The 13,266-nt window shown below is 37.1% G+C and overlaps 1 protein-coding gene across 2 annotated transcripts; it reads left to right on the forward strand.

Moving 5' to 3' along the window:
* The first annotated feature begins 629 nt into the window (after window positions 1-629).
* On the forward strand, window positions 630-7,519 carry LOC133870401 (70 kDa peptidyl-prolyl isomerase-like). 2 transcript variants are annotated; one of them, XM_062307513.1, is made up of 13 exons: window positions 630-987; window positions 1,072-1,158; window positions 1,248-1,508; window positions 1,660-1,740; window positions 1,828-1,908; window positions 2,576-2,761; window positions 3,417-3,506; window positions 3,613-3,788; window positions 4,124-4,246; window positions 4,335-4,481; window positions 5,321-5,448; window positions 5,535-5,655; window positions 6,944-7,519. In XM_062307513.1, the coding sequence occupies exons 1-13, from the start codon at window positions 774-776 to the stop codon at window positions 7,043-7,045; spliced, it is 1,797 nt and encodes a 598-aa protein (XP_062163497.1). In that variant the 5' UTR covers window positions 630-773; the 3' UTR covers window positions 7,046-7,519. The 2 variants fall into 2 exon arrangements, with proteins under 2 accessions (XP_062163497.1, XP_062163498.1); XM_062307514.1 differs by lacking the exon at window positions 630-987 and having other exon boundaries at window positions 1,237-1,508.
* Window positions 7,520-13,266: the final 5,747 nt, after the last annotated feature.

A 13,266-nucleotide genomic window follows, 5' to 3' on the forward strand; every position in this document is an offset into this window, starting at 1 on the left:
GATGATCGTCGGATCTTGTTAACCGCTATTGGGTTACCAATTTTCTTAAATTTCACTAATTTTTTGTGTTTGAACTTAGTTTTGAAATCGATTTCAAAGCCGGGTCCAACACCAAACATATTTTTTATTTTATTTTTTTACTTAAAATCAGCTTTGGGCTCAGAAAGTTAAATTTTAGTAACGTATTATATTCTCATTTTACTGGACCTAACAATATTTATTATTTATTATTTTTTAAATCCAAAAATTTAACTACGCAGCTCATTAAAATAAAGAGAAAATGATATGCAGTACCTACTAACCTGTGATTGCAAACAAGCCATATTACTGTTTCACTATCACGACCCCTCACCCCATTTTGATGGGATCAATACACGGGAAAAAAAAACAAAAAAAAAAAGAGAGAAAAAACTCAAAAAAGGAAGGAAAATGTTGTTGGGCTCTTGGCCCAATAGCCTATGGACTCCTGGGTTCCCGCCCTCGAAGTATCCAGAAGGTTACAACTTTGCATGATCCAAATCATTCACATTCGAAAAATTAAAAATACCAAGACACCCTTGAACCACGTGGAAATAACAAACATGCCCTGGCACAGCGATGATGACGTGGCTACTGTCACAAGAACCAAATCGTCGCGCCACATAACCTCACCAACGCTCTCTGTCCGATCAATCTTTCAGACCTTTACTTGACTCCAATAGACCATATCACTATAGTCTGATAAACTCACCAGCAAAAGCATTACACTACCGCTGGTTCCGATTGATCTATTAATGGAAGGTCCCGCCATGGCCGCAGAGAAAGCGACGAACGAGTCGGACATCGAGGGCCAGGACGACCTCGACGAAGAGCCTGGGGAGGTGATTGAATCGGCGCCACCTCTCAAGGTCGGCGAAGAGCGCGAGCTCGGTAGCTTCGGCCTCAAGAAGAAGCTCCTCAAGGGCGGCCATGGATGGGAGACCCCTGAGCTCGGTGACGAAGTCACTGGTACACTAGTAGTCAATCACAATTTCAGTTTTTTTTGTTCTTCTTTGAATTTGTTGATGGAAATGATTGTTCAATTGAATGCAGTTCATTATGTTGGTACTTTGCTTGACGGAACAAAGTTCGATTCAACCAGAGATCGAGGCGAACCTTTGACTATAAAGCTTGGTAACGGTGAGTTGATTTTGTTTGTTTGCTTGTTGAAATGCAATTTGCTGTTTAGTCTACGTTAATTTTACTAGTTCATTGAAGGGGATTGATAGGTCAAGTGGTTACTGGATTGGACCAAGGGATAATTACAATGAGGAAGGGGGAGATCTCGATGTTCACATTGCCTCCCGAATTAGGCTATGGAGCTTCGGGCCTCAACGGCGCGGTTCCGCCCAATTCAGTTGTTCAGTTTGAAGTCCAGCTCGTCTCATGGATCACAGTGGTGGATGTTTGCAAAGACGGTGGAATTATCAAGAAAATAATGCACAAGGGAGACAGGAATGAGGTCCCTGGTGATTTGGACGAAGTTCATGGTAATGCTCTAAGGCTTATTATGTAATTTTTTTTTTGTTTACATGTCATTATGAAAAATGTGAGAAATATTTTTGATTATGTTTTGGCTGTGTGCGTATGGTAGTTCAATTGTTTGGAGATGTTAAGGGATTTTTTTGTTGTTCATTCCAGTGAAGTATCGAGTGGTGCTGGATGATGGTACTGTTGTTGCCGAGACACCAGAAGAAGGATTCGAATTTTATGTGAAGGATGGTAATATTTTTTGGTACCAATGAGGGGATAGTCAATATTCTGTTTATTGTGCCGATTCGTGGTGATTAGCTTTTTTGTTTTGTGCAGGTCATCTTTGTCCAGCATTGCAGAAGGCAGTAAAGACCATGAAAAGGGGAGAGGAGGCCCAATTAGTTGTCCAACCTCAGTGTATGTCTTTGCATCTTTTTTGTTATCAACAAGTTATGTTAGAATTTGTGGTGTTCTCCTCAAGATAGGCTGAGACGAGGGGTGTGCTTGAGTTTTATAATTGTATTCAGAGGCCAGAGATAATGAAATAAGAATCGTGAAAGGGGTAAATTATGAATGACTGGACTTTTGCAACTCCATGTATTTAAATTTGGTGCTGTTCCCATTCTTAAGTCCAGAGTTGGGCATGTCGAGAGCAATCTGTTACCCAATATTCATTTCTGTAAAGTCTAGAGTGTGAACCCCAAACTGTGTCCATCACACTCCAACCTACTCAATGCAACAAAATTAATTAATTTTCAAAATTGTGATTTGCTTATGGTTGAGTGGAGGTCATTACAAGTGCTTCATAGGATATTAAGTGGAGTGAGTAATGGCATGCTTCAAAGATACATGCACTTGTTGCGGGGTTGAGTTCTGTGATCCTTCTAATGTATCTTGTAAAAAGCTATCAAGGCCCTTTCTTCTTCTTTTTTGGCTATGTATGCTTCCGATTCTCTTTTTTTCTTTAGATGACAGCCAGGTAAGTTAATTTATTTATTTTTTTAAAAAACTTGTCTTGTTTCCTAACTTTGAAGATTTGAAGTCCTGTCCAAGGTTAAAAGTATTAACCACAAATCTTGCGCAGATGCCTTTGGAGGGGAGGGGAGCAATGGGGTTCATTCAATTCCCCCAAGTTCTTTGCTGAACATTGATGTGGAGTTGGTTTCCTTCAAGCCTGTTATTGACATTACTGGTGATTCCAAAGTATTTAAGAAGATCTTAAAAGAAGGTGAAGGTGCTGTTGTTGCTAATGAAGGTGCAGCTGTTACTAGTAAGTAGACTGATGTGTACATAACTATTTTAAGCATTATTGTCAAAATTCACTTGGATTGCAAAGTTGTGGAGGGTGGAATTGACTTGGATCTGAACAGGAATTTAGAATTTCAAATGTTTATAGATATGATATGAGATGTTACTCGGTAAATTTAACATTTGCAGGCATGCTCAGATACTTCAAAGTTCTTTACAAATCATTCTTTTGCTCATCCACAGAAGTATTAAGATATCAAATACATGTAAATTATCAAATTGAAGTCAATTCATATGCACTTGGCATGCAAAAAGCTTCCTACTTTTCCCTTATCATCAAGGTTGTTAGTCAAAGTTTAGTATTCAACTTGGAAAATTCTTGAATTTGTCCATGGATCTGCAGTATCTCTTTACTTTTAATGTGTTACTTAACGAAAGAGAAAGACAAAGAATATTTTCAAAGTCAGCAACCAAAGATAAACAAATAGTACAAACTTTTTACTTGAATGTAAAATGTGATCATACAGTGCACGAAGAATGGCATCAGTAAAAATTCAGGGGAAAAAAATCCTGTATCTTGTAAATGTCAAGAGAGGTTATATGTTTTGAATCACATGGACTTGTAAGGTCACACGATTTTATACATTAAACTGTTGTAATCAATTCCCGCTTTGCAGTTAGCTATGTGGCTAGGCTGGAAGATGGCACTGTATTTGAGAAAAGAGGAATTGATGGAGAGCAACCTTTGGAGTTTATAACTGATGAAGGTCAGTTTTATTCCTGAACTTTATTGATATCCTCTTTATGTTATACATTTTGTTTGTCAGATTGTTAAAAAGCAGCTTTGACTAGATTTTGCCTTGCTATCTTTAGAACAAGTAATTGCTGGTCTAGACCGAGCAGTGGCAACAATGAAGAAGGGAGAGCGGGCAATATTGACTATAAATCCTGATTTTGGATTTGGAAGCAGTGAAGTAAGGCGGGATCTTGCTGTAATTCCGCCATCTTCAAATGTAGTCTATGAAGTTGAAGTGTTAGATTTTTCTAAGGTAACAATGATTTAACAATGAGATACGCATCTTTCTGAATTCTCCATGAAATTATCATTACATGTTAGCACAATCTGATTTCATTAATTAGAGAAAAATATAACCAACATGAGCAATGTTTTTCTCTGTTAGCATATAGGAGCTAGGACTTTTTTTTTTTTTTTTTTTTTTTTGTAATAATAATAATGAGGTTTTGAAGACATTTTTCGGTGTTTTTCTTTGTAAGTGCTCTGTATGTGTTGAACCAGTATATGTTACTAGATCGAATATCTGGATCCTTTCAGCATATTCTCTAATTTATCTTGTTGCCTACTTATTACTTCTTTGGTAAAAAGGAAAAGGCACCTTCGGAAATGAGTAACAGTGAGAAGATTGAGGCAGCTAGAAGGAAGAAAGAAGAAGGCAATCTACTATTTAAAACTGGAAAGTATCAACAAGCAGGGAAAAAATACGACAAGGTAACTAGATATGTACCCGTATGCACATCTAAATTGAGTGTTCATTTGATTATCTTATAGTCTGAGTTGCTATGTTGTATTCTCTCAGGCTGCAGACTACATTAGTGAAGATGAATCATTTGGGGATGATGAGGAAAAGCTTGCTAAACAATTAAGAGTTTCTTGCTGGTTGAACCGTGCAGCATGCAGCCTCAAACTAAATGACTTTCAGGGAGCAATCAAGTTATGTTCACAGGTAGATTCTAAAAGAAGAAATATAGGCCAAAGATGGAAAAAAATAAAATAAAAATTCAACCATGCATATAGAGAAGTAAATGACTGGATCACTTGAAAACTTATTCCCGGATAGAGAGAACTAAGCATATGTACTGGTGGATGAATTGACAATTACAGGAGATGTATAAAAGAGATTATAGATGACATAAAAATTGATAAGCAAAGCAATATGGGCTGGTCTTTGCCGGTGTTGTATGTACAAAATGCGGCCATTAAGATCCAATGAATGAGATCCTTGAAGTCAGGCAATTCAAACTGTTTGAATCGTTAGATTGACAATAGTCTTATTCAAATAAGGCATTGGTGATCAAAAGTTTGCTAATCTGACTTTTTTTTTAGCGTTGAGGGCCCTGGGGCTTGGGTTCAGTTCTTCTGAAGTGTTCCTTCTGCTTGTAATAACAAATGTGTCACAGGCTCACAGCATTCTACATGATGTTGTAAAAGCTTTGTCATGATTTCACTGAGGAAGGATCGATTAAAATTATTTATGCGCTTTTTTTTTTTTTCCCAGTAAAATAAAGGCAGTGCCACTCTATACACTATTTTATGTGCACATTACTGCTGTCAGATTGGCAAATGCAGCAACCATAAAAAATGAATATAGAGGAGCCACCCTCATGAAAATATTGCATGGTGGGGTTTATAATCTCTGCAAGTTTATAGTATCAAGTTGGAAGGAGGAAATGAATCCTCTTAAATACCAGAGCTTTCAACAATATAATTATTTACTTTTTTAGAAGGGTGGAGTATCAGGAAAAATTTCATCTCATATATATTATAAATTCTAACCTCTGGCAGGTGCTAGACATTGAGTTCTACAATGTAAAAGCTTTGTACAGGCGAGCACAAGCTTATATGGAAACTGCAGATTTTTTCTCCGCAGAATTAGACATCAAGAAAGCTCTTGAGACTGATCCACAGAACAGGTAACTGAAGGTGTCAGAATCTGCTGCATGCAATTAGAATTTATATGTTATGCAGTCCCTCAAACATCCTGTGGTTCTTTCTCCAGGGAGGTGAAGTTGATTCAGAAGAATTTGAAACATCTTCAAGCTGAAAGCAACAAAAGAGACTCAAAGCTCTACATAAACATGTTTGCACGTATGACAAGGGACACTCCTGTGGCAACAAAGGTGAGTGGTGTTTCTGTTATTTTAGTAGCTTTTAATGATCCTAAAGTTGGAAATCATTGCGCAATGTTTGGCTTGCATCATGGGAGTACTAAAAGAAGGCAAGAAAGTTAAAAGGAACTTGAATGTTTTTTTCGAGCTGCTGAATTGCTATGCATGATTCTTAGTGTCTAATAAAGTTTTAACTTCTTTATTTAACTGTCACTAATACATTATCACCGCAACTACAATCACGTTACCACATTCACTGTTTAGGAACCATTTAAAGCAGCTCCACATTGCAACTGATACTTAACTACCATAAACATCTTCGTTGCAACAATTGCTTTTCTGTCACAACATCTTTATCATTGCTCGCGCCACCATCAGCCTCTCTTCTGCCTCTGTTGTAACCCTTATTACCCAACTTCCTCTGTTGCTGCCATAGCACTATCAATTCAACACAATCATATACGCTAACATCTCCATCATAATTGCTACTGTAAATATCATGCCAATGGCTAAATGCATATTTTCCCACAATTGATCTTCTTAAGTATTGCCAAACATTCATGTCCTACATACTTTTGCATTATGATACACTGATAAAGTAAAAATTTATATCAGAACATCGCCGTTCAAGTGCCTTTTAGTTGGGTAACCACATGACCTTTATTCCGTTATGACTTGCTATGGCATGAAGATGACCAGGGGTGTGATGGGAAATTTAGTGAAAATCATGTGAGTTTTATATAATACTATTTTCTAATTGGAAATTGTGGCACGAATCTGTCCTCTTTAAAGGAGTCAATCTAACAGGCAGATGTCTCTCTATATAATGTGTGACCTTAAAATGATATATCTTAAAAATCCTACGAATGATCATTTGGATTAACTGAAAAGAAGAAGAAGAAAAGAAATAAATTGCCTATAATACCAACATGGACTGATACCAATTAGAATTTCTTAATTCTCTTAGTTTTAAAATTGCTATTGGAAAAGCCTTGATTTGCTCTAGTAAATTTAATCATGCATCCAAGGCACTGGAGTTTTGGTTTCTGTCCACCATTCACATTTATATATTATAGGTTGCATAAAGAACACAATTAGGGTGTATTTGGTGCTACGGAGAAGTAATTATTACAAAATGATTTTGAATTTTTCATTTTGAACGAATTTCTTTTGTCATTTTTCTTGGGCTATGCTGGCTGTGTTCCCTTATGTTAGTCTTGTGGCTAGCTGTGATCCCTTAAGTTAGTCTTGTGGATTATTCACAACATTCACTATAATTGTCTTTTGTTTATGCTAGCAGAAATTGAAGGTTGAAAAAGTGGAGGATGATGAAAATGTGGCAATGGAAATGGAAAGAGTTGGTGATAGTTCAGCCGCTCCTGATGGTGGAACCGTTAGTTGACTCTTGTTGAAAGACACGTTCATCGGTTCATGAAACATGTACAATAATGATACTCTTTAGAGCCAAGGAACGAAAATATATGACTAAGAGAGTCATTATAGAGGAAAAGGAAACAATCATGATAGTCATTATCTATCTCAAGGTATGAAAATAGGTCGTCATCTCTTATATTTTGTATTTCTTATGTAGTTGTGGATTTCAATGAAGGACTGGCCTTGCTCACCTCAAAAATGGGCACTGGCCGCCCGGCCATGTAAGCCTAGAAGTTTGGGTAAAATAGGTGTCCTACCGGCATTTTTGTCGATGACCATCATATACCATGAATTTGCCCGTTAATTGGAACTACAGTGTGTGTAATGAACAAGGGTAATGGCTGTCGCTGGCCATAAGAGTGTAATATAACTGTAGAGGCACTAATCCATAAACTTAAATGGAGTTTTTAATGGAGCATTGAAATGTGGCCATGTTGATGAATATGATATGACGGAAAAAAATTATCTCCGGCGAAGGAGTGATTTCAAGTCTATACAAACAATATTTAACAAAATAAATTTGTCGATAATTTTGTTTTAATTCCAATATGAATCTACTTCCGTGGGATATCCTAATATGTACCCCTTGGAAAATCACTCTTATTTATGAAAATTGATTGGTGCATGGTTATTGAAAGTTTTCCTTGCAAACAGTTTCTTATTTGCTGCTCTAAAGAATAATATATAATCTTCTACCTCTCCTGCATTTTTATTTCGTTGAAAATACTTTTAGTTGGATGCGTCATTCAGCTGAAGATTGGGATGCATGATTAATTATGAAATATCAGGTAACGATAACCCCAGCCGGACAGTAGCTTCACCATACTTACAAGAGAAAATAATAACTAGTAATATCAGCATTGATCCAATCTCAAGACAGGTATAGTGTCATTCAGCTAAGAATTGAATGCTTAATTAAATTTATGAAAGATTAGGTAACTCTAACAGTCCCGGCCAGCCTATAGAAATGGTATTTGGCTTTCAAATTTATGCTTGATGTACGTGTTCTTTATGTTTTTTCTGGTCAAGTCCCAAATTTCGTGTTTGTCATGAGCAATCTCTGTTCTATTTTGCAACTGAGAAAAAACAACGAAAAATGAAACAAACAGCTGAAACGTACATGACCATCTCAACGAATTTCTATCCCTTCACAACTTGCACCGCTGCAATCGTCGGCTAAAGTGAATCTATCGCCAATTTGGCTTGCGCCACACCGTCGGCAAACACTGGGCTGGGGTCGAAGTCGCATTTTTCAAGAATTGACCGAAGCTTCTCAACAGCTAAAGTGAAACTCTTATATAGATATTTGCCAATCCTTTGATACCCTTCAAGAACATCGTCCTTGGCGCTGAGAATATACCCAACATAATTGGGATCTAGGGAGAGAAGAATGCGAAGGTTATTGAAGAAACTTGGGTTCGCCAAAAGGGTTGTCAGCAGTGCACAAAGAGCCATACAGAGCCCACCATCGCGCGCATCTTTTGCGTTGCCCAGAAGTGGCACGACCGCCTTAAGCATTGCGCCAAGTTCTTCATTGCCGATGGAGGAACCTCCTACAGCAATAATCTTCCGTGCCAGTGACGCGTGAACGGCTTCAACGTGTCCTGCTTCGAAGGCCATACGAACGTAATCCCAAACATTTTCCCTCTCTGTATCGCAACAAAATTTCCATATGAAAGTTCCCACCATGGCCTTCAGGCAAAGCGCTTTGCTTGCAATCAAGAACTCTTCATTTTCATTAGGAAAGAACTCCCTGAGAGTATTGTCGGACTCAAGAATCAGGTTGAAGTCTGCCAGCTGAAAAAAGTATTCGACCACACGATCCTTTTTAAATATTTTTGCCACAGAGATGGATTGCGAGAATCTGTGAAACATGTACTCAACAGCCTCGTCAAACTCGGACACCCCGTGTTGAGAGAAGATGCCGAGTAAAACTTTGACAACCTCCACGTTCGAGAAGAAGCTCGGATCCTCATCACGTACTGCAACCATTGTCATGATTTTGATCAGTTTCTTGGCAGAGTCAAGGAGAACGTGATCTCCTCCTTTCTCGTCGTAAGACCTTCCAAGCACCAACATCGCAGAAGAAACATCAACCCCGGGAGAGTGTTGAAGGATTTCTGTTACGACTGAAAATGCAGTATCCCTCGCGGCGGAGTCTTCTGAGAAAATATTCGGGAGGTTAGCCTCCATTCTCAACCTCTGCAAGTCTGCTGAAATTTAAAATCTTTGTTAGAAGAAGGAAGGTCAGATATCAATTCAAACAAGATCGAACCCACATCCATCTTTCTTTGTCAGCACAATTTCCCTCAAATGAGTATAATATAATATAGAATAAGGCCATAAAAATATCAAATCAGTAACAAAATTCAAAACGCCATGGGCCATGCAACAACATAATGAGACGAAAATAAGGCACGCCTTAAGACTCATGAATCACAGAAAGTTCAGATAAATGACGCATGATAGAAAACAAAAAAGAAAAGTAGAAAGGCATCAGAAAAAATATGCAGAAATACAACAGAGAAAGAAAATGAGAAAAGGAGGCACCTTATTATTCGCCATTGTAGAAAAGAGAGAAAAATCTTGCAATAGGATACAAAAAAGAAGAAGAATAAAGCAGAAGGACGTGAACTTATTGTGGTTAGAATAATTTCCAAATATCAAAACTCCTCTTTGTGTCGACTCTGTCGAGTATTTATGGATGGCGTCGATTGGGTCAGGCAGTTCAATTTCAAATTCGTTGCCAAAAAATTGGTGGTACGTACAAATCATGATAACCCCAATGTAATTAACTGCGCGCCATGCACCTTATTAATTTGCCCACAAAATTTTAACAGGCCGCCACCTCTAATTTAATGATCTCAATATCATTATAAGAAATTTGGTCTTTAGCGATCGACCAAACTAGTAGGGATCTACCACCAAAATATTGTCGCGCGCTAAGAACCTAGTATCTGGGACAACATTTTGTGATCGTTCCTAATGGTACAAAAAACAAAATTTGCAATTGGTGATCATTATCGACTACAAAGTAGTCGTTGAAAGGTGGTTGCCAATATCAGGCAGGAATTCTTTTTTCGATAGCCGGATGCAAGGAAAAATACAAAAAAACATTTAGGACATGTTTGGGTGTGCAATTATTTTTTATTTTTTTTTATTATTATATTCAACTATTTTTTACAATATTCCAAATTGTGAATACTGATGAAATTTATTTTTTAAAATTAAGTTTGGATGGGTTAGAAACTGGATACAAAATTAAAAAAAAAATTGGATAAAACTTAAATAGAATTCAAATTTAACAAAACAACGCTTAAACATGTATTTTAAAAATAATAAAAACAAATGTGTTACCCAAACATGCTCTTAGCTTTGTTTCTGGAACAACGCTAGTTTTTTAGCATCGGTTTTTTCTCGTTGTTTTAGATACGCCCTAAATTCATTGTTGAGAATCAAATTTTCAAGTCGTTTCTATAAAATTACAAGATATTTAACAATTTACATTGTTTATTATTAAATGACATTAATTTTAAGGACATAATTGTCATATTTTTTAAGGAAAATGGCGAGATTTTTATTTTTTTCAGCGGCCTTTTAAATAAATGACGTTACATTTTTTTTTTTGCCGCATATTAAATAATCAACCCAAATATAACATAAATCTGTCCAATAAAACTCCAACTACTTTCATATGTATTCATTGTCAATACTACACAAGGTACTCAATACAATATAAAAACATAATCATTAATGAATAGAGAAATAGAACATTATAATATAAATTTGTCCAAACATTTGACCGATCGATACTAAAAGATGCATAATCAAAGAAACCTGACAGAGAGAATGCATTCTTTAATTACAATTTGGTTACAAGTACAATTAAATTTAGTTTCTTTTTCAACTTTGTATCATCCAATTAAGTTTAGCTTCATTCAAAATATTAAACATTATTGAGCCAAATGAGTTTAATTTTCTCTGCAAAATCTGCTGCGCTCCCCCAAAGGAAACAAGGTGAAGTAAAAGATATTATATTAATTAAAGAAAGTATTCACAAGAAAAACACATGTACAATGACAAACAGCCTGACTCAGGTGGCCGGCGTCCAACCACAACGTAACATTACAGTGACACTCCTGCTAGCCATATATAAAGTAATCCAAAATGACCACAATCTGACAAATTAAGACCTTAATTGTTGCTACATGCAACTTTACTGTATGATTGGTCGAAGGGTCCTAATCCCAAGAACTATTGTCTAATATGCAAAGAGAGCATTAACAAATTAGGCTAATTAACTTCCCATTTCACTTTTTAAGCATATCCCTCTGTCATGCGCAACATGTCCTGTCAACTGCATAATAAACAACTGGCCGGGTACGTATTTGGTATGTTATAAACGTACATGCCTAAAGTCTTCTTAGGAAATTAAAGTGTCTTTGTCATCATGCGCTTGAAGCATTTAATTTGAAAGTTGTACCAATCAACCCCTCAACCCTGGCCTCCTAGGATCGATGCTAATCTACCACCTTATATTTGTTTGTCTTTTTATAATCAGAGAAGCAATATTACGAGGAACTTGGCTTTGCATAGAGTTCCAGGTGATGTGGGGCATGTGAGTGGGACATAGAAGAAGATTAAAGAGAGTGTGGCAGAGCATAAAAAAGGTACTTTGTCTCTAGGGTGACCACCCTGTCATGAAAGTGGGGTTCTGAGGTTGTCGAGTCACTGATCAATAAGGGATTGCATACATGATTCTATTGAATTATATATGCATACCTTTCCCACTCGCTAATATATATGCACTTACATGAACTACTAGTGATCCGTTATTTCGACGTAAAACATTTGTAGTAGTAAAATATGTTTAGAAAATTTATTTATCATAAAAATATTTTTTGACATTTGGTGTGTATGCAAAATTATAATTTTTTTTTTTAAAAATATTTTCATTCAATGATATTAACCTATAAAAATAAAATTTTACTCACAACATAAAAATATTAATATAAAATAATGCTTGGTGGTGGTTTGAGAGTGGTTCAGGGGAGGCTCGATCAGTGGTGGTCTAGCGGTGGCTTGGTGGCACAGTTCAGGGGTGGCTTTGTGGTGGTCCGGGTGTGACTCGATGGTGGTCCGGGGTGGCTCGGCAGTAGTCCGTGGTGGCTCAATGGTGGTCTGGGGGTGGCTCAGTGATGGTTCAGGGTGGCTTGGCGGTAGTTCGGGGGTGGTTTGGTGATGGTCTAGGTGGCTCAACGGTGGTCCGGGGAGGCTTGGCAATGCTGCAGGGTGGCTCGGTAGTGGCTCAATGATGGATCGAGGGTAGCTCGGTGGTGGTCCGGGGGTGGCTTGTTGATAGTCTAGGGTGGCTTGGTTGTGGTTCGGGAGTGGCGGTGGTGGTCTGGGATGGTTTTGTACCGGTGGTGACCCAGTGATGACCCAGGTTTGTTTTGGTGATGGTCTAATGATGGTCTAATGGTTTGAGTAGGAGAAACTCAAATTTGAAAAGTGATTTATGGAATTTAAAAATGTAAATCAATTTTTGAAACTAAAGAAATTTTTTTTGCCTAACCGAAAATATTTTCGATTAAATTATTTTATTAGTTGCACCAAACACCAAAAATACAAAAACCATTTTTCAGAAAATAATTTACAGTAAAACAAACTGGGCATAAGATTCCAATTGCTCTTGCCACCTTTTGGATGACACTACTAACAATACGGAATCACGGATATGATTGAGCATATATAACTTAACTAAGAGACACATGAAAAATATCCTCAAAAGGCTTTACATGTATTAGTAAGAGACACATATATATTATTTGTAGCTCTGTTCAGTACTATTGGAAGCTATCTGTTTTTGGACTCAACCACGTGGAAAATGCCCTCCTCAACAGTAGGAAAAAAGACACCTGGTGGCCTCTCCCATGCCATCATCTCCCGCTCGAGCATCATCCTCATCCCCAATGTGGGGGGGTTCACCTGCAAGACATCATAACACATGCTAATAAATTAATGCTTTAATTAATGAGTATAGTGTTATATTAATTATGGTAATAAGTTTATGGTTATGTTTAGTATTTTTGTATTTCATTTTAATGGAGCATTGAAATGTGGCCATGTTGATGAATATGATATGACGGAAAAAAATTATCTCCGGGAAGGAGTGATTTCAAGTCGATA

This window comes from Alnus glutinosa, chromosome 6 (genome assembly GCF_958979055.1).
Source record: "Alnus glutinosa chromosome 6, dhAlnGlut1.1, whole genome shotgun sequence".
Classification (NCBI taxonomy): domain Eukaryota; kingdom Viridiplantae; phylum Streptophyta; class Magnoliopsida; order Fagales; family Betulaceae; genus Alnus; species Alnus glutinosa.